This window comes from Lactuca sativa, chromosome 8 (assembly GCF_002870075.4).
Source record: "Lactuca sativa cultivar Salinas chromosome 8, Lsat_Salinas_v11, whole genome shotgun sequence".
Lineage (NCBI taxonomy): Eukaryota > Viridiplantae > Streptophyta > Magnoliopsida > Asterales > Asteraceae > Lactuca > Lactuca sativa.
The window spans coordinates 116,804,438-116,825,480 of NC_056630.2; the positions used below are offsets into that span (position 1 = coordinate 116,804,438).

Consider the following 21,043-nt stretch of genomic DNA (forward strand, 5'->3'; position numbering starts at 1 on the left):
CTAAATGTATTGAGAATTCCTAGGTTTGGATGAGATTCATTGAAAACCTTTCAATGGCATGTTTAAATCTCGATATGCCCCTCTCGTTTGTGACTGGGATACCGAGGATCACAAAGTGGGTGTGAATTACCATGCAAATTTACATGGTGCCTTCATTGTAACGATCACCTATTCGATGTGCCGGTAAACCACACACGCCCCATCGAACTATGATAAACAATGAATCACCCTTTGCCACCTTTGCTTAGAACCAATTAGTGTGCCGGTAAACCACACACGCTCCACTAACTTCTTAGCAAGGGTGCAAAGTGTAATTTCATGGGATTGCATCAATTCACTTTTCCTAAAGTAACTAAGATTGGAATTTTTTTTTGAAAAACATGTAGTTACTTTGTATTTTATATTATACTTTTAATGAAGAGATGAGGTTGCCCTATCCTACCCGTTCGGCTAACGACCCTCCACCGATCAAGCAAGCGGTGGGTGTGAGTGTACACCCATTAAGCGCAATTTTATAGGCAGCAACCTTATACCCACGTTATAGACCGGCTTCGTGAATGAGGCCTACTAACGGTAAGACTAGCATTTTAATTATACATACATATGTGTATATATATATATATATATATATATATATATATATATATATATATATATATATATATATATATATATTAATCTTGTAATATTATATTAGTATAGGGTTGGATTTTAAACTTGTAAAATTCTAGGGTTTGAAATTTAAATTGTCTAAATTAAACTTTTAATCACAAAACATAAATTTCAAAACTTGAGGGCAAGTTTTAAACTTTTAAAAAACATAGAGGATCAAATAACAAATAATCTTAATTAACAATTAATTCCATAATTATCCATATTTGATTTATTTAATGATTTCTTGCAAAACAATTTACCAATTTAATAAAATAATTAATCAATTATCACATAAGGAAACAAATATTTTATTAATTGATAAATATCTTCAATTAGGTCAAGAATATACTCATATATATATATATATATATATATATATATATATATATATATATATATATCATAAAATCGGATTTATATTGATCTAATATGATTAAGGCAAGTATCTCAAAGATAAACAGCAAGAAATCCCGAAGTTTCCTTTTTCTGACGCTCGAACTCGCCGAGTACCCAGGTGGACTCGCCGAGTTGAGCCTACTCGCCGAGTACCACCATGGGACTCGCCGAGTTCATCAGTCAGAGAGAAAAAAAAAACGATTTTTTTTTCAGCAACAAACAAGCAATCAAAGTATGAATTCAATAGAAACCAATCTAGACTCTGATACCACTGATGGGTTTTGGCCATATGAACATTCCTATGTGCACATGCAACCCTAATGCTTGGATCTAGGTTTCTCTAATTGAACATACATTGAATCCAAGACTTCTAATGGCTAATATACAATAACAATAATATGAAATCAGAGATTAGAAGTTTACCTTGAATCACTTGCTTGATCTTGTTGTGCTTGAGGCTTTAGAGTCACAATTGTCACTCCTTTAATGGCTTACAAACACCAATTAGCAAGGAGGATGATTTGAGAGAGAGGAGGGAAGAGAAATTCGGCCAGGGTTTCTTCTCTAAGCATAAGTGCCGAAATCCCTTAGCCCTTGGGGTCTGTTTATACTTGTAAGGCTCCTAGGGTTTCACCCTTAAACCCTAATTGGATAACTTAAGCCCTAAGCAATCCAAATCTTTTCCATGATAAGCCTTGGACGATTTTATGGCTATCCTTAGCACTAGAAATCGTCAACCCCTTATCCATAAAGGATATATAGCCCAAAGTGCAACTATCAAACAATTGACAGTTTATACCCCTTTATTTAATTAATCTCTTTAAGTCACCAAATCAATTCCTAATTAATTTATGACTTATATTAATCAAATAATAATATTATTATTCCTTATATTATTCTTATAATATATTAATAATATTCCTTCTCTCATTATAAATCATCCTGTCAAGTTGCTATGGTGAAGGCAACCCAAAAGGACCATGCTCAACCGGGTCAAATACTTGCCTAATATAGTTGTAGCCTTAGAAACTAATGAAGAGACCTTCGATTCTCGTTTAGGTTGTGTCGGCTAAAAATCGCACGATCTAAAATTCGAGTTTTTAGCTGTCTACTGCTAAGCTGAAACTTCGAAAAATCATAACTTCTTCATACGAAGTCAGATTTGGGCGTTCTTTTTATCGAACTTCTCGGTTTAACGAATACTACGACTTTCGCTTAGATCACTAAGTCGAAAAAGTAGTTTATCAAAAACTCACTTTTTACGACATTCGGCACCGTGCTGGTTTTGTCGCGAAACTTCGACAGGTCATAACTTCTTCGTTATAACTCGGATTTCGGCATTCTTTATATCCCCGAAATCTTTGTTTCGACCACTAAAACTTTATGTAAAGATATCGGACTTATCTCACACTTTAATTTTGACGCTTATTTTTATTCTTAATTAATTAAGCCCTAATAATTAAGCATGAAACACATAATTCACATAATATGCACATAATGCCTAGACTATAATTCACATAATTAAGCCCTTTTCATTTCTTCAAAATGAGTTACAAAGGTTAACCTAGACTATTACCTCAATATAAATGCCTAGGCTAGAAACACGAGTGTTACATATATATATATATATATATATATATACACACACACACACACATAAAATAAGTAAAATTGTATGAATACAACAAGAATAACAACACGACTGACCAGGGGAGGCCCCCATAACAAGAGTTAGATGAGACACGATTCATCAACATGCTGAAAGATTCTCAGCTTGCTCCTGGCCAATAATCGTTAAACTTAAGTGAGCATGAGAGATATGTATAGATTTATACATGATTGACACTCCTACCTGTGGTTGCTAGTTACAACCTAACAACAAGTCAAAGCAGTCATAACTTTTTAAACACATTTGCGATGTCCAATGAAGCGTTGTGGTTTTCGGGAATCAACAGTCATAGCTTGATTATAGGTACTCATTGTAACTTTGTTAAACTAAGACTAACTATCTTAGAATACTACTAGGAAATAACCTAAGATAGTAGTGATAGTACACACAAACTCGAGGAAGTGATTTTAGGATAAACAAGATAACTAAAATAACACACAACGTTTTATAACAATAAAACCTGTGGAGTCACTAACATTATGTTGACCTTTCGAAAACCACATGTATTCTCAGGAGAATGAACCCGATTGAAGAGGGAGGTAACCTCGGTGATGTAGCTCGAAGTCTATGCGCCTTACTTTTGTACTTTACTTTTGTGACATATCTGTACCTCGAACAACTTTGTAACATATTGTATTTAATGAATAAACAGTAAAGTTTCGATTCTTGAAGATATAAGTAAACTATCCTCAAAAAATAGATACTCACATATCTTCCTTTCTTAAACCATTCATCATCTAGATTTACATACTACTTCCCTATTAAAAAATTACTAATAAATCCTACATTTCTACCAATGAATTACCCAAAGTTACACATGGAATAGCAAATTTAAACCTCCGCTACAAGAAAATTGTCTCTAAGAAAAACAAGGGTGTCTAACAGATAACCCTTATTGAACACATTTATTAAATAAAAATAATATCAAGCATTTTCATGATTGAGATAACTGCGACTCACATTATGGCCATCATCACTGATGGATTGGCAAGTTAAGTCTATCAGTTGCATTTCTTCTTTGGATGAGGATATACCCCTTCGATATGTGGAAGTTATGGTGGTGGGAAGGCGGAGATGCTGTGAGGGAGTGGAGTGGAGGAGTTGTAGAGTGATAGATTTATGTTCAAAAGCAAAAAATTGATTAAAATTAATCTGATTTTAGCCATCGATCGTACCATTGACCGAAATAAAAAGTGGGAGGGGTGTCTCTTTTATGTGTTCCACCAGTTCATTTGTAGAAAAATAGAAATAAGAAGATAGTTGAGAGAAATGAATTAGATGAGGAAGAGGTAGAGTAAGTAATGTTTTAATGGGAAAAATCTAGGTGTATTGAGAACAAAACAAATTGAAGCAATAGTGGGATACAACTGTTCTAATGGAAACAAAAGAGAAGACTCATGGTAGGAGGAGGATTGAATATGGAATTTCCTTATTTCAGTAAGACATTCTATTTGTCCTCTTCTCTATAAATTCTTAAGATTCTACAAAATAACGTTCCCTTTTCTTGGTGAAGAAAAACATGAGTCAACTTTTTGTATGAGAGATGTATGATTTTTATAAAATCATAACAGAAGACTTTAGATTTGAACAAAATAAAAATAGTTTTATTCCTACCCAAATATCGTTTTGCAAGACTTAGAAATTTTAAAACAACCATAGAAGGAAAATAGAAGGAAAACATTACGACCTTTTGAAGACTTTGGTTCCTTTTGACAATTAGGAAGTTGATGAAGATGACTTTAAGCTCCAAGGAAGAAGCTCTCAAGAAGTATCCACCAACAATTTGTCAACTTGATAAGATACTAGTCTTGGATTCTTGTAATATAAAGATCTCTTGAACTTTAAGTTCAAATCCAAGTGCTAACTTCAAAAAGAGATACAAATATCAAACCTTCTTCATGTGACTTAACTACTTAAGAAACAAACAAAGAATAGGAAGAGGGAGAATGCAGTTTACAAAAATTGCTAGCTCTCACCAAGAAATGAGAGCCTTTCTTTTAACACTTTAAAATTTAGTTTTTACCTTTGTACATATTCACTTTAAGCACCATGCTTCTAGAGACAAGACCATACAAAATATGGAGGTATGGTGATTCGAGGTAGTCAACGTTTCGACGTATATTTAGAACTTTCGCTCGTTAATTAAAAAAAACATACGTGCCATTTTATATGTATGTGTCCACATAAATTCGAGTTTGTCTACTTTGGACATTAATTTTTATTTATTTATTTGTTTTTATGTTTTCGCTCGTTTAATTTTTTCATCTTGATCACAATTTAAAATAATAGAAAACTGTTATTGTTTTTGTTTTTATAAAATTAAAGACCTACAACATTAATCTAGTATAATAAATAAATATCCATTTTACCAAATGTAAATCTTTTATAAGTTTTGACACTTGTCATTTTATGATATTTTTGAAATAAATACTATCCACGTGTCATTTTATGTTTTTTTTTTTCAATTTTTATATATAAAAGGCCACATAATCCTTATACTTATATATTTAAAATATTAAATATAATAAATGTGACAGTAAATTAAAATTAATATGTTTCTTCGTTCCTTATTTCGAAATTTTATTTTAAAAAATACTTATTTTTTAATATTTTTTTAAGGTTTAAGTCATTTTTGGTCACTTAACTTTTGGTTTTGTGCTAATTTGATCACTTAACTATTTTTAAGTTTTAAAAGGTCATCAAACTTTTGACTTTGTGCTAATTTAATTACTTAACTTTTTGTTTGGTCACTTAACTTTTAGATTTATGCTCATTTAGTTACTAAACTTTAAAAAAAATTTAAAAGTTTAGTGACTAAATGAGCGCAATTTAAAAGTTAGGTGACTAAATGTGACCAAACCAAAAGTTAAGTGACTAAATAAGTACAAAGCCAAAAGTTTGATGACTTTTTAAAACTTAAAAAAAGTTAAGTACCAAATGAGCACAAAACAAAAAGTTAAGCGACCAAAAATAACCTAAACCCCTTTTTTTAATCAAGCTATGTAATACACAAGTCTTATACATAGTTTTCTATAATAAATAAAGATTTATTTTGTCACATGTTAATCTCTCATTAATTTTGACACTTGTCTTTTTGTGATATTTTTGAAATAAATAATATCAAATGTTAACTTTTAGTTTGTTTTAATTTTTAAAATTAAAAAGTCATATAATACTTATACTTATATATGTAAAGTATTAAATATAATAAATATAATAGTAAATTCGCAATGAATATTTATTTTTCTTTCTTTATTTTAAAATTTTATTTAAAAAAAATACTACTTAATGTTTATATTTCAACATTTAATCTTTTTATTTAATCAACTCATCATATACATACGTTTCACACCTAGTTAGAAATATATGTCAAAATCTACCTCTTTTAATAAACAAAATCAAATCATGCCACATGTTTTTTTCTAGACTTTTTTTTTACCATATGACATGTTCTCTTAAACCCTTACTGTATTTTCAGTGTATTATTTCATATAAAACTGTTCCTGAAAAACCAGGCATTAAAATTAGATACTTCTCTATTATCCTTAATTATATTTTACGCATTCTTGCTATGCATACGAGAAATTAACTGCTAATAACCGAGATTTTTGGTTGATTATCAATATCCTAACAAAAGGTAAAGGTAATTGTTTTCAATATTAAATGTCAATCTCTTTATTTATACAAATTGAAATCAAAACAACCCTTTCATATTCAATTACACGTATTGTATCTAGGTTTGTAGTCTTTTTTTTTCTTATTTATTTTTTTAACTTGATTTCTTTGTATTTCTTCATGTTCAAGATTATTGGTAGAAATTTTCTTTATAATTTTCTGAAAAAATACACTCATCAATATGGAGATTGATCACATGAGTTCTCAATGTAAAGGAAAGTGAGTATTGCAAATTGAAATCATACCGGGCGTCATCCCACCACCTGTTTTTTTATGTAGTTATAAGCTACTTCTTTAATGATTTCATCTTTTTTATGTAATTTTAAACTTACTTATAATTTTTGTTTATGGAGTAGATTGCAAAGATGATGATGGTCGTTGACTGTGCTTTACGATTATGATTTTAATTGCGCCTTCAATAATTGGGAAATTAGAGGCTTAGATCATATCCAACAAAAAAGAGGTCATGTAACAAGTTAGAAAGGAGGTGTTAATGGTTCTGAAGCTATTGTGAATTTTGATGTCTCCAGACTCTGTTTTCCTTCTATAATTTGCAACTTATTATCATATACATATCTTAATAAACCCAACTAAAATTATATTCTTTAAAACTTGATTCTCATATTATCATAGTAAATATTTGATTTTTACTCTTTGATCGTCACTGGTTTGGTTACCTCATATTAAATGTGGGTTGCATGGATATGTTTTTACAATTAAATACATGAATGACTACGTTAGATGAAATATTCTTTGGAGCTTTTGAGTTTATCAAATGGATAGGTTTTATAGCCTCTTAAAACATCATTTTGCATTTTCATATTTTTTTTGTTCTTTATGATGACCAGTTAAATATTTTTAATGTTATATTATTATATTTTTTTTATTAATCATGAATTAAATAATATTATTAATATTTTATAACCATTTTAAATATTATTATACATAAGGATCATATATACATCAATATTTATATACAAACATATGTTTGCATATGATTAAATAAATTGTTTTCTATTATATAATTTTTTATTGTTAGGGACCAGTGAAAATTCCTCTTTCTATGATATTAATTTAAAATAACGATAATATAGTGATTGTAAATTTATTAATAATGACAATATAATAATTTAAAATAACGACAATATAGTAACGGTTAATATATTAAATTTTGTAAAAAAACTTAATGATTGCAAATCTATTAATAATGATTATTAATTTTTATAATTTGTATGTTATTTTACTTTGAAAACCATTGTTTATACGGGTTATAATCTACTAAAACAAATAACCACACTTTACCTATTTACTTAGACATGGGATTTTGTAGTGGGATCTTCACTTTCTGTTTATTGTTTAATGTCCTTGTATTTCACTTTCATGAAATTATATTATATTTTCTCTCACCATAAAAATAAAATACTTTTTATTTATGTTAAAATTTTGGATTACTTTTTGTTTTATTGAAGGGGACTAAAAATGCAAAAATCATGTGCCGGCGTTGCATCATTCATTTTCTGATGGGCCATCCCTTGGACACCTGCCGCCACCAACCCAAGTTGTGGTATTTTTTTGTTCATTATTTATCAATTTCAAATTTCTCAAAACTCAAATGTTTATTTTATAAATATTTCAAATTTTTTGCCCTTTAAAACCTAATAGTCTTCATAATATATAATCTAATCTACCATGGACTTTCTTGATAATAAGTTAAATATAGAGAATTGCTAAAACTGGTTCATATTATTTCATTCAACAAAATCATATTTATTTTAGAAAAAAGCATCATTAAGTTTAGTATTTAATGACCTATGTTATAAGTTTATAACTAAAAGAGTATAAATAGCTTAATCAGAAATTAAATTTTGGAAACTTAAATTGTAGATTAATTTCTAAACATTTATTTTAAAACAAAATTTCCTAAAATGAAACACTATATTACCCTGTCAATTTCCTAATATGTGACACGAATATATTTAACTAAAAATGTATTTTATAATGTAATAAATATCTATGATATTTTTTTTTTAATAAAAATGAGTATTAAACTACTAATGACTGATGCTAAGTGTCATTCCAAGTTCAAACACTCCATTAACGGCCATAATGTTTTGAAGTTCCTTTCCTTCCTCACCTCTCTCTCTCTCTCTCTCTCTCTCTCTCTCTCTCAATAGGTGTGTGCTTTGCTTTCACCATTTAACAAATCGTTTCCCGACATTGAATCCATCAGTTCGCAACATTTGGAAGGGTCAACGGCCGGCGATTCCAGGTTTCACGCTTTCCATAAGATTTTCAGTTGAATTTAATGTTTTAATGAATTGTCTCGATCGAGAACTGGTTTAAGTCAATGCGGTTCAATCGGACCAAATCAGCGAATTTCTTTGTGATAATGCGGTTAAATTCTATATATCTTGTGTCTATTAAGGTGTTTTCAAGGAGAGAAACATTTCCAGATTTGGATTGAGTCGACTCGGTGAGTTCAGTGGAAAAACTCGTTATACTTCGAAAGACCTTAACGACCAGGGACTAGAGGTATCTTCTCATTAATTTTTAGGCTTATTATAACCTTAATTACTTGAGTCCTTTACCAGGTTATTATCAATGTATCCGCATCCATGGTAATGAATCGACACTTGCAATCCAAGTTTTAGGTTAAGCTTCTTATAATTTTTGTATTGCGTCCTTGGGTTCTTTTTTTTTTTTTTTTTTTTTTTTTTTTTTAATGATGGGATGTCAAAATAAACGGGTCTTACACAGACTACAGAGCGAGAGCTATGTTACTCTTGTCTCTTCAACTACATTGAATTAAAGAACCATAACAATCTTATTAAATTGGACTTAGAACTAATTAACCCATAGGTCATTGGTCTTTGTACATTACGAGAATCTGTATGAGAACATTGCTTTTATTGAATTTGTTTTTAGGATAGGTTGTGTTCCATAAAATGCTTCTATCAAAAACTGATTTTATGCACACATTGGATTTTTCTGATTAGAATCCATTGAATCATCGAGTTTCAAAATCTGCAAGACTTGTGATTTGAGCAACCATATCTTAACTATGGAGAAAAGAGGAGGAAATATGGTCCCAAGCTCACCCTCACACACCCCAAGGTCCAGTGACAAGGCAGTAAGAGATATCAGACCAGAAATACAAATGAATGGTAAACATGATAGAGAAAAAGGTGTTAATGTTCAAGTCATTGTGCGATGCAGGTCTGTAAATTTTCTATTAAAACATATATATGTAACTGAATTTGGATTGTTTATACAAGAATTTCTTGATTGTTGTGTTTCTAAACATATAGACCATTGAGTGATGATGAGACAAAAGCACACACACCAGTAGTGATTACATGTACTGAGAACAAGAAAGAAGTTTGTGCAGTTCAACATATAGCTAACAAGCAGATTGATAGATCATTTGTGTTTGACAAGGTAATTCTCTTGTCTAATATCATTTATTCTTATTCTTTCTAAATATATCCAAAAACCACATTTCATATTATCTCAAGGAACAAAAGGCTTTCGTTCCCTATTCTATTTTTACAAAAATAATGTCTCTGATGGTGTTCCCAATATATATAATGTGGATAGGTATTCGGTCCAAACTCTCAACAAAGGGACTTGTATCATGCAGCTGTCTCTCCCATAGTTTTTGAAGTTCTTGAGGGATACAATTGTACTATATTTGCTTATGGCCAGACAGGAACTGGAAAAACATACACAATGGAAGGAGGAGGGAGGAAAAAGGTATAACTTTTTGTTCCATAATGGCATTGTTCAATCAACCACTTTTTATAACTTTTACTAAACCAAAATCCCTTGGATTCTGTTTTAGAATGGAGAATTCCCAAGTGATGCAGGTGTCATTCCAAGAGCTGTACGACAGATATTCGATATATTAGAAGCTCAAAATGCAGAATACAGTATGAAAGTTACATTCTTGGAACTTTACAATGAGGAGATAACAGATCTTTTGGCTATTGAAGAAACTTCAAAGTTTCCTGAAGATAAATCAAAGAAACCAATAGCACTCATGGAGGATGGAAAAGGAGGTGTACTTGTAAGAGGTTTGGAAGAGGAGATAGTTTCAACAGCAGATGAAATTTATAAAATCTTAGAGAAAGGATCTGCTAAAAGACGTACAGCAGAGACCCTTTTGAATAAACAAAGTAGTCGTTCTCACTCCATATTTTCTATCACAATTCACATTAAGGAAAGAACTCCAGAAGGAGAAGAGATTATTAGATGTGGAAAGCTGAATCTTGTTGATCTTGCTGGTTCTGAGAATATTTCTAGGTCTGGTGCTAGAGAGGTAAACAAATTCAAATTACATATATGCCCATTTACATGGTGGAAATTTAGAATGTTTCCTAAAGGGTATCCCTGTCTTTTTTGCAGGGAAGAGCAAGGGAAGCTGGTGAGATAAACAAGAGCTTGCTTACACTTGGCAGAGTCATAAATACATTAGTTGAGCACTCAGGACATATACCCTATAGGTATTATTATTATTATTATTATTCTATTGGCTATTTATTATACACCAACAGCTGAAAAAAGACATTATTTGAATTAAAGAAATGTAAACTAACTATATTAATGTCTTTTTTTATTTTTTATTTGATAGGGATAGTAAATTAACAAGGTTGTTGAGAGATTCCTTGGGAGGGAAAACAAAGACATGCATAATTGCAACTATCTCCCCCTCTATCCATTCTTTGGAGGAGACACTCAGCACTTTAGACTATGCTCATCGAGCAAAAAATATCAAGAACAAACCAGAGGTCAGTAATTTTGAATTTTTTAAAAAAAAGTTAATAGAAAAAGTTGTCCTCTTTCATCCAGTTTTGATATCTTATCTTGTTCATGTTTCAGATTAATCAGAAGATGATGAAATCTGCAATGATGAAAGACCTGTATTCTGAGATTGAACGACTCAAGCAAGGTTTAACTCCACCCCTAATTTCTCATTGGTTGAATCCATATTTTATGTTTTTTTACATGCTTTGACTTTTTGTTGACCAGAGGTCTATGCTACAAGAGAGAAGAATGGAATCTACATACCGAAAGATAGATATCTACAGGAAGAAGAAGAGAAGAAGGTACACATCTTCATGTAATTACAATTTACACCACATCAATTTAAAATTACAGTTTACACCTTATAAATAGCAATCAAGACTGAAGTTCTTGTAATCTTCAGGCAATGGTGGAAAAAATAGAACGCATGGAACTCGATGCTGAGTCAAGGGGCAAGGTAGAATCTGAGACATATAATTCTCATAATTCTCAATTTTTTCTTAGAAAAATGACACTAATGATGATAAATTTTATAAACAGCAATTTATGGAGCTTCAGGAGCTTTATAACTCTCAGCAGCTAGTGAATGCAAATTTAACTGGAAAACTTGAGAGGACAGAAGTATGTTGTTATTCAAGTTCTTCTCTTGATAATACTTATCTAATAATTTTCATTTTTCTAGCATGAAATAATCATTTACTTATTGGATTTTTAGATAAAGCTCCAAGAAACTGAACATTCATTGTTGGATCTTGAAGAAAGACATAGACAAGCAAATATAACAATCAAAGAAAAAGAATTCCTTATCTTCAACCTTCTAAAGTCTGGTAAGCCATTGCTATATATCTTAACAGAATCATATCTAAATTTTTTTAATTAACAAACTAATTTCAAAGTTTTATACTTATATGTTTGCAATTTAACAGAAAAAGCTCTTGTTGAGCGTGCATTTGACCTTCGATCAGAGCTTGAGAATGCTTCATCAGACGTGTCAAATCTGTTCACCAAGATTGGTACTTTCCACAAAATAATAATAATAATAATAATTACAAAAGATCATATGTTCTAATTTCTAAAATAAAAATTGTTATTCCAGAGAGAAAGGACAAAATAGAAGATGGAAACAGAATTCTTGTCCAACAATTCCAATCTGAGTTGACTCAACAACTTGACATCTTGCATAAAAGTGTAGCAGCTTCTGTCACACAACAAGAACAACAGCTTAAAGGCATGGAAGAAGATATGCAATCATTTGTATCAACCAAGGGTCAAGTATGACTTAAATTTAGCAATATAAAATCTTTATATAACCAAAAACACATTAAAAACTGAATATAAAAACTGTTTTTTAATGTATTACAGGCTACTGAAGAACTCAGAGCTGGTTTACACAAGTTGAAATCACTATATGGTTGTGGTATTAATTCCCTTGATAATCTAGCAAATGAAGTCAATGGAAATTCACAGTCAACACTCGAACATCTTAATTCTCAAGTCTCCCAAAATTCTTCTGCTCTTGGAAACGTATGTTTTAATTTTGATTCAAGAATTATTTGAAAGATTGTGTTACTGGTATGAAGTTATGTTTAATTACATTTATGTCCTTCAAAACAGCTTTTTAAGGGTATTGCATCAGAAGCTGAGGATTTACTTAATGATCTTCAAAACATTCTCCATAGCCAAGAAAATAAACTAGCCACATACGCACAACAACAACAAGAGGCACATTGTCGAGCTGTTGAAACCTCGAGGGCTATTTCTGGCATTACTGCAAACTTTTTTGTTACCCTAGACATGCATGCAACGAAATTGACAGAAATTATTGAAGAGGGCCAAACTGTAAATGACCAAAAGTTATCTGAACTTGAAAGGAAGTTTGAGGTAATAATGATTATTATTTTTAACATTTTTTTTTTGGAAATGTGTTTTTTTAGTCTTTTTCTTATTTTTATACATGTAGGAATGTGCTGCCAATGAAGAAAGACAACTGCTTGAAAAAGTTGCAGAACTTCTTGCAGTTTCAAATGCTAGGAAGAAAGAACTGGTATGGGCATTTTTAGACAATGTTTAGCTTCAACATGTAAAGATTTTTGAGGTTATTTTATTTTTGGCATTATTTTGACCACATTGTTTGTAATTGTATTTGTAGGTTACAACATCAGTAAATGGTCTACGAGAAAGTGCAGTTACTAGAACCAAAACATTCCAAAAAGAAATGTCAACCATGAAAGAATCAAACTCTTCTGTCAGAATCCAATGTACAAATTACACTAAAAAAACAGAAACCCACTACCTTGAAGACACTGCTTCGGTTGAAAACGGAAAGAAAAACCTAAATGATGTCCTTCAAAATTGGTGGGTCCCATTTTTTCCCATAATTATTATACCTATTATCCTTTACAACTTCTTATTCATTATTTATGTCTTATTTATATTACAGTTTGCAAAAGGTACAAATGGGATCACAACAATGGAGTAAAGCTCAAGAATCTTTGCTCAGTTTGGAGAACAACAATGTGGCTTCTGTGGATGAAATAGTTAGGTAAGTCCATAAATCAAGAAACTTTGCTAATTGCTACTTTGAACATTTATATGTATATTTCTTATAATACCCATTTTACCCTTCTTACAGGGAAGGATTAAAAGCCAATCAAATTTTGCGTTCCCAATATTCGGTTGCAGCATCATCGGCGCTTAATGATACAAATGTCGCAAGCAATAACCTCCTTTCCTCAATTAACCGTGAGTATTTATTTACTTTTAAAAACATTTTGAGTTCTCAAAAAATAAACTTAATTCACTATTTTAATTTTTGATATACAATGAGTTTCAGATTCTTTAGAACTTGATCATGATGCATGTCGGAATCTTGATTCCATGATTGTTCCTTGTTGTGGAGAATTGAGGGAATTGAAAGGTGGACACTATGACAAGATTGTAGAGATCACAGATAATGCAGGAAAAACCCTCCTAAATGACTACAAGGTAACTTTTCTCATCCACCAAACATGTCGTAGAGTAATTACAGTTTTATTCCCTGATTTTGCTCTTTTTTGGTTTTGGTCCTTATTTGATGTTTTGTAACATTTTTGTTCCCTGTTCCAAGTACAATGACTATATTTGAGAAGATTACATTTTTGGTCTATGAGTATAGCCTTTTTTGCAATTTTGGTCCCAAAAAGTTTTCTATTGTGATTTTGGTCCTCATTTGAGGTTCTTGTAACGTTTTTGGTCCCAGTCACAAGTAAAATGACTATTTTGGTCCCTATACATAACCAATTTTCACACATTTGGCCCCATTTTACTTGGTTCTGGGACAAAAAATGTTACAAAAACCTCAAATAAGGACCAAAATTGCAAACGAAAACTTTTTGGAACCAAAATTGAAAAAACCAGCTATATGCAGGGACCAAAAGTGTAATTTACTCAATAAAATTAATTAAGGCTAAATGCAAGAGGAAACAACAGTATACTTTGAGTTTTTCTTAGTACTTGAGTCTTTTGGTGTAGGTTGATGAAGAATCATGCTCGACTCCAAGAAAGAGGGAATTCAATCTACCAACCACCACTTCCATTGAAGAGCTGCGGACCCCACCATTTGATGAGTTGTTGAAATATTTTTGGGATTCAAAATCATCATCTCCAAGGCTGATATTAAATGGGGGCGATGCAAAGCATCTTGAAGTTGGTGCTCATTCCATGAGAGACTCACGATACCCACTCACTGCTGTTAATTGATCCAGGGGAAAAAAAGGACAATCATCTTTCTTTAAGAAAATTGTATATAAATATATGTAATATATGATATGATTTACTACACAATATCCTATTCTTTATACATACAATACAGTAGGTTTAAATTTAGGTTTGGATCTCGAGTATTTCCGGGGTTCTGGTGTTGTTTGTTGAAATATGGTGTATGACTGCATTTTTTTTTTCTTTGCTGTGTAATAGAATGATTCTTGTGTATGTATTGAGAAAGATTGAAATCAGAAGGCTGTGGGAAAAAATCAGAATCAATTCATTTGTTATCATTGAAAAATCAAAATCGATCCATATAGTTCTTCGATCGATGGTGGTGAGAGACTCAATACGATGATTATTATTGCATAAGAATTGTACGTATCATTGTCTTTTCCACAGATTTTGTTTTGGCTCCATATTATTTCCTTTTTCCTCTCAACTCCTATACATGATATATATAAGGCTTTTTTTTCTATACTAACATAATAAAATATTATATGTAAGAATAGGGGCCCTAAAAATTTGGAGGCCCTAGGCAGTCGCCCAAGCTTCCCCGTCCATTGGCACGGTCATGCGTATAAGAATTTAGGTTTGGTAAACCGTTATAGGGTTTGCAATGCCATATTTGCAAGAAAAACTTAATGATTGAATAAGGTAATCTGTTTAACAAGCTGTACAACTGCCAACATACAATTTACCCTTCTACCATAAGGTAATTACAAGTATATCTTTATGCTATTTTGTAATCGTGCATACAATTTATCCTTCTAACATAAGGTAATTACAAGTATATCTTTATGCTATTTTGTAATTGTGCTGCTTCTAGTACTTGATATTGACCTTTCTCTTCCCCTATCTTCAATATCTCTAATTTATAACTATAAACACCCATTTAAAGTGATATCATACTGATGGAAGACTGTGATGATAGCCACTATACATACACATTTACATCAAAAACTTCGGGAACCATCCTTTTCTAACATAAAACACATGCTATTCGATACAAGGAGCAATATTGGAACTTCAATTGAGATTCACAACCCTAACGATGTATTCTGCACGTACATGTTAATTTCTAGGAACCATAAATGTAAGAACAATCGCCTTTTAGAAGTTCTCCTTGTGGAAATCGAAGCGAGTTGAGGTTTCTATGCTAAGTTCTTTGGCAAGACTTTCCAATGGTCTTACAAGCGTTGGGGCCCCACAATAGAATACACCTGTGGATCACCAATGGTCAAATGGTTGCCAACAAACATGAAGAAACACTGTATCACATACTGAAACAAGGTGTTTACCAACTCTAGCAGAATCATGGTTGCTTGCCAAAGTGTTGAATACTCTCTTCCAGTTAGGTCTTGAAAAATGTGTTCTTATCTGTTATGCTCTATTTGTTAGAATCTAAATTCTAGTTGGAAAAAAAGGATACAAGATCACGATTTCAAAGAAAACATACCCGACTTTGAGAGACGACATCAACTCCGTTTTTGGCATGTTGTAAAGACTGCACCATGGCAATAAGCGCCGATCGTGCATCTCCTTCTTCATGAACACAGGTTAAGTAGGTATGCATTTCGATCAGATGCTGTAATTAACATTAAAATCTTCCATTTAAAACAAAAATTTTCCTTTTATTCGTGTTAGGATATCCCCAACATCCCCAGTGTATTGAACTCTATAGAGTTTGATGGATTGTCACATCATCATTCTACTTTTTATACAACTTTTATAATTTTTTTCTACAATATTTTCAAGGGAAATTATCAGAAAAATCTCAATATTTTCGAAAAAGTTTGACTTTAGTCCCAAATTTTTTTTTTTTGAACAGAAAAGTCTCGATTATTTGATTATACACAATAATATATCATTTATTGTTAAAAGAATAAAATAACTTTTTTGTTAATTTAAGCCAAAATGAAATAATCGAGACTTTTATGTTAAAAAAAATTAGGACTAAAATGAAATATTAAGATTTTTCTGACAATTTCCCTATTTTCAACTCTAGAAATGTTCGATAGAACAATTTTAAAAATAATCATCTATTTGCTAATCATTTTATATTAAAAAAGTTTCATTTTTCCATTGAACAGTTCAATTGACATATATCCATTGAATGCCAACTTGAATGTCATATATCCATTCAATTGTCTTATATCCATTGAATACCAACTTGACGTAACCTTATGGTTGAGTTTAACCCATTGAATGCCAACTAGCTAGGCTTTGTACCTCATTCAACCATTCCATTTTAACTCTACGTTATGGATGCATTTCAAAGAACAAGTGAGAATTCGTTTTTCTTAGAGCCTACATTTTTATCGTACTCTGCAATATCATCCATAACTCCTTTGAACCATTCGAACGAGCCTTGCTCCCTCGTCACCCAATAGAAGTATGCTCGATCTGGGCCCTTCTCCTCAAAACCCTATAACAAAATTATTTAGCATATAAGTATATACCCATGTTTACGCTAACGTGCTACTAATATTTTACTACTCACTACTGCTTCTCTTTGGTGGTTTAGGAGATCTTTCAAAATGCTTATGAATGGAGTGGCTCCTATACCCAAGCCAATTAGTAATAGGATGTCGTATTTTCTATAATCCTGAGCCGGCGCTCCATATGGTCCTTTGATGATAATTTTAGGGTACCTAGAAGAATAAACTGCAAAGATCATTAAACGAAACAAAAGTGTTTAAACAAATTGAGCAAATTTCGATGCTCACACTGCTTGTGCTTCCTCTATAGGAATATTTACATTCGCTTTAGTTTCCAATCGAACAAGGTTTCCTTTTATAGCTCTTGAAGAAGAAGCAGCAACTTGAGGTTTTTGTGGTGGAGGCTCGCAGGCCTGCATTTCTGTGTTTTAGAATTCAGATTAACAGAAAAAAACGAAGGTTGTAGATGAAAGAAGTATAATGAAGCTTCATAATTTGGTACATTTAGCCTAAAATATGTTCCTTTACCTTCGCGAATTCTTCTTTAAGGGCCGTTGTCCAATCTCCTAAGGTCCGGATATGTACGCTTAAGTAGTCGTCTCCAGGTGCAGAAGTAATGGAGAATGGATGCCTGTGACCAACAAATCAATCGATTATATATATATATATATATATATATATATATATAACTTTTGAAGATCAAAGTGGTGTATGTATATTTACCATTCAACGCCTGATATATCTGGACATTTAACAAAGAGATACATCCCGCTCTTGTACTTGAATCCATGGGGTCTACTCATGTAGAGCGCTAGCACGTTTCCGGTGTATATGATAGCCTAAAGTAATCAATACAACAAGCTTAGAAGGGCACATTATGTGTTAAAATATCATCATTAGTATCTATAAGAAATTCGATTATTCTAGAATCCTTTCTAAAAGATTCTAGACTATTATGGAAAACTATAGAAGATTCCATAATATACCGCTAGACTCTAAAATATTCTAAAACATCATGTGTTCTAGAAGACTGTTAAAGATACTGGAATGTCCTAGACTTCTCTGGGACATGTTGAACATAGAAGCTTTTAATAATAGATAGAGTATGGTAGAAATGAGAGTAGCACCATTGTTCACCTTAACGATATTGACTCGATGTTGATGATCACCGGCGGTAAAGACTCTCTCAGTTGAATACATTAGCATCGGGACCACAAGATACATCCATGTCTGCAAGGTAACTTTGCAGATTATTCAAATCTGGAAGAGACTATTATACCTTACAATAAAGAAAAGAGGGTAAATCGTTCCATTGACTTACTGTTTTATTATACCAAAATGTGGCAAAGACCAGGAAGTATCCATGAAGGATCAACAAGATGTATACGATGACCAGAAGATGATGAGCATACCAAAAGGAAGTAAAACCTGCTAAGTGGTTAAACGGCCATGGCAAATGGATCACATTCCTCCTGAAAGCGTGTGTCGCTAGGAGAAAGCAAAAGAACATCATAACATCCATTAGGATCCCCGTACATCCTGGGACTGTGAGTAGTAAGTCCACGTATGTTGGCTGCGCTGCCAGCAAATTACCATAAACACGCTGGAAAGTGTCCGCAGGGCAAGTGGTAATCCGTATAAAATTGCAACCCAAGTGAGCAACAGTATGAGCTATAGTGCCAATTACAATGAAAACCGCAATGACTTTGTGGAAGTTAATGTTATCGTCAAAAGGGAAAATTTTGCCAAGAAACGTTTCACGTAACGCAGTGAGTGTTCTTCTGCAAACTGGAACGAGAATTAGAGCCATGTTAAGCTTTAGGGTTTCACCCGCAGCCTTGGCTGTACATACACAATAACCCATGACTTGGAACGTTGGCAATAGGCTATACTGATGGAATTTCCATGCAAAAAGCGCGATGTTAAGAAGGAGGAGTAAAATTACTACGAATATTCTTTTCCGGTTATCTATTACAGCTTCTGTCCATTCGTTAATGCGTCTGCTAATTGGATTGCGATACTTTGATGGGATCATCGTTTTTACTAGAATTGTGGTTTCTTCATTCTTCTTCTTGATGTTCGTTAATTGGGGGTTTGTTTCATTTGATACCATACCCGTAAGCAGGATTTCAAGTTGCCACATCTGTTCCAGAAATAAAACACTTTAGAAAAATAGAAAACACCCAAGAAACATGCACCAAAATTGTATATGTTTGTAACCTCTATGTAGCCACGGTGGTCGGGATCCAACTCGTCCATGATTAGAGCTGCATAGGTCCCGGCTTGGTTCTTGAAATTCGAAAGCTTGTTTGCCGCAGCGCTCATTATAAGTACCTAAAACAGGAGATGAACTTTGAGCTTGGAGAAGCGAATTAACAAGAAAAAAAATTGGCTTCTAATTAATGTCTCACCTCTTTTACCTCATCTTCTGATAATATCCCATCTCCGTTCTTGTCACACCTGACATTTACTCGTTTAGAAGCTCAGATTATAAGAATCGATTTTCATTGTGATTCTAGTTTGATTTTTTCAAAAGCAAACGTTAAACCCATAAACTAATTAACATACATGTCAAAAAAGATGCTAAGCCGAGCGTCAAGGTCTTTCTTTGTCATCTCTTCCCAAAAACTCCTGACTTGATCTTTAGTGAGCCCACCTTCGGCGTCAATGTTCCTACGCCTAGCCATGGCATCATACAATTCTCCCGCAAACTCAATGCTATCTCCCATTCCTACAAATTAAAGATAAAGGAAATGTTCAACAAAGAAGTTATATTGCATTAATCTTAGACACAATTTTCAAATCTTTCTAACCAACACAAATTCCGAATTTATCTCTAGGCAGCTTTCCATCCACCGAAAACTGATTGAAACGTCGATCAATTGCTCTCCATGCATCCCCTTCTTTTCCAGTTACCGTTCTATCAAGAAACCGCAAGCTGTTAAGCCCTTTGGCTGCACTTGAGGTTGTTCGGCCCATCTTAGGCGCTCCACCACCAGGGAGAGCCTTCTTTCGGGTAGATTTTGCCTTACTAGAGTTGCGGCTTAATATTGGTAGCAACCCGCCTTGCCTGCTTCCATTATCTGTGATACGTTTTGATGCTCGGTCTTTAGCATTTGCTGCAAATGATTTTTGATCCATCGGGTCGATCTCAACGCTCTCAAGATCCACCCCCTTCATTGTGTTTCAGGTTAACTTTTCGAACATCAAAAAAAAATGTTTTGTTTTGATTTTGGAAATGCAAAAGAAGGAAACAAAGATGAAGATGAAATGTGTAATGGGGAATGTATGGGGAAATGAGCGGGAGGAAATGAATGGACTAAACATGGGAAAATCTTAGAGGTTGTTAAGTTGCTTTTCCAAAATTAGAAACAAACACACATGTTCCTTTAATTTTATGAACCATAAATTTGACTTGAGTTGAATCATATCGACTCTAAGTTAGATATTATTATGTTTTTTGGTTAATCGCATAATATCTAACTTTTGGCTACTTGAACTGTGTCTGAGCAAGTCAATGAAAACCTTTATAACTTTCAATTGCCAATGGATATAACTTTCAATTTGTAAGTTACAACATGGGACACTACTAGAAAATAGGTGTATTATACTTCCAAAATTTTACTCTAAGGATAGAAAAGCCCTATTTTTACAGTTTTCCAAG

The 21,043-nt window shown here is 32.5% G+C and overlaps 2 protein-coding genes across 2 annotated transcripts; one reads left to right on the top strand and one right to left on the bottom strand.

Moving 5' to 3' along the window:
• The first annotated feature begins 8,471 nt into the window (after positions 1 to 8,471).
• On the top strand, positions 8,472 to 15,217 carry LOC111886571 (kinesin-like protein KIN-5D). The gene is made up of 23 exons (XM_023882820.3): positions 8,472 to 8,663; positions 8,820 to 8,926; positions 9,391 to 9,610; positions 9,703 to 9,832; positions 9,992 to 10,147; positions 10,236 to 10,712; positions 10,799 to 10,896; positions 11,025 to 11,181; positions 11,273 to 11,342; positions 11,423 to 11,499; positions 11,601 to 11,654; positions 11,738 to 11,818; positions 11,913 to 12,024; positions 12,124 to 12,210; positions 12,294 to 12,469; positions 12,560 to 12,721; positions 12,812 to 13,078; positions 13,158 to 13,241; positions 13,347 to 13,552; positions 13,638 to 13,739; positions 13,830 to 13,939; positions 14,031 to 14,182; positions 14,708 to 15,217. The coding sequence occupies exons 3-23, from the start codon at positions 9,456 to 9,458 to the stop codon at positions 14,933 to 14,935; spliced, it is 3,141 nt and encodes a 1,046-aa protein (XP_023738588.1). The 5' UTR covers positions 8,472 to 8,663; positions 8,820 to 8,926; positions 9,391 to 9,455; the 3' UTR covers positions 14,936 to 15,217.
• A 467-nt stretch (positions 15,218 to 15,684) lies between these two features.
• LOC111886572 (putative respiratory burst oxidase homolog protein H) lies at positions 15,685 to 20,552 on the bottom strand. Its single transcript, XM_042897289.2, has 14 exons — positions 20,193 to 20,552; positions 19,948 to 20,110; positions 19,791 to 19,839; positions 19,600 to 19,713; positions 18,701 to 19,522; positions 18,517 to 18,609; positions 18,103 to 18,218; positions 17,908 to 18,010; positions 17,668 to 17,792; positions 17,442 to 17,592; positions 17,253 to 17,366; positions 16,398 to 16,526; positions 16,240 to 16,318; positions 15,685 to 16,161 (listed from the first exon to the last, which is right to left on the bottom strand). Exons 1-14 carry the CDS (start codon positions 20,518 to 20,520, stop codon positions 16,052 to 16,054), a joined length of 2,496 nt encoding a protein of 831 aa, XP_042753223.2. The 5' UTR covers positions 20,521 to 20,552; the 3' UTR covers positions 15,685 to 16,051.
• Between the last annotated feature and the right edge of the window lie 491 nt (positions 20,553 to 21,043).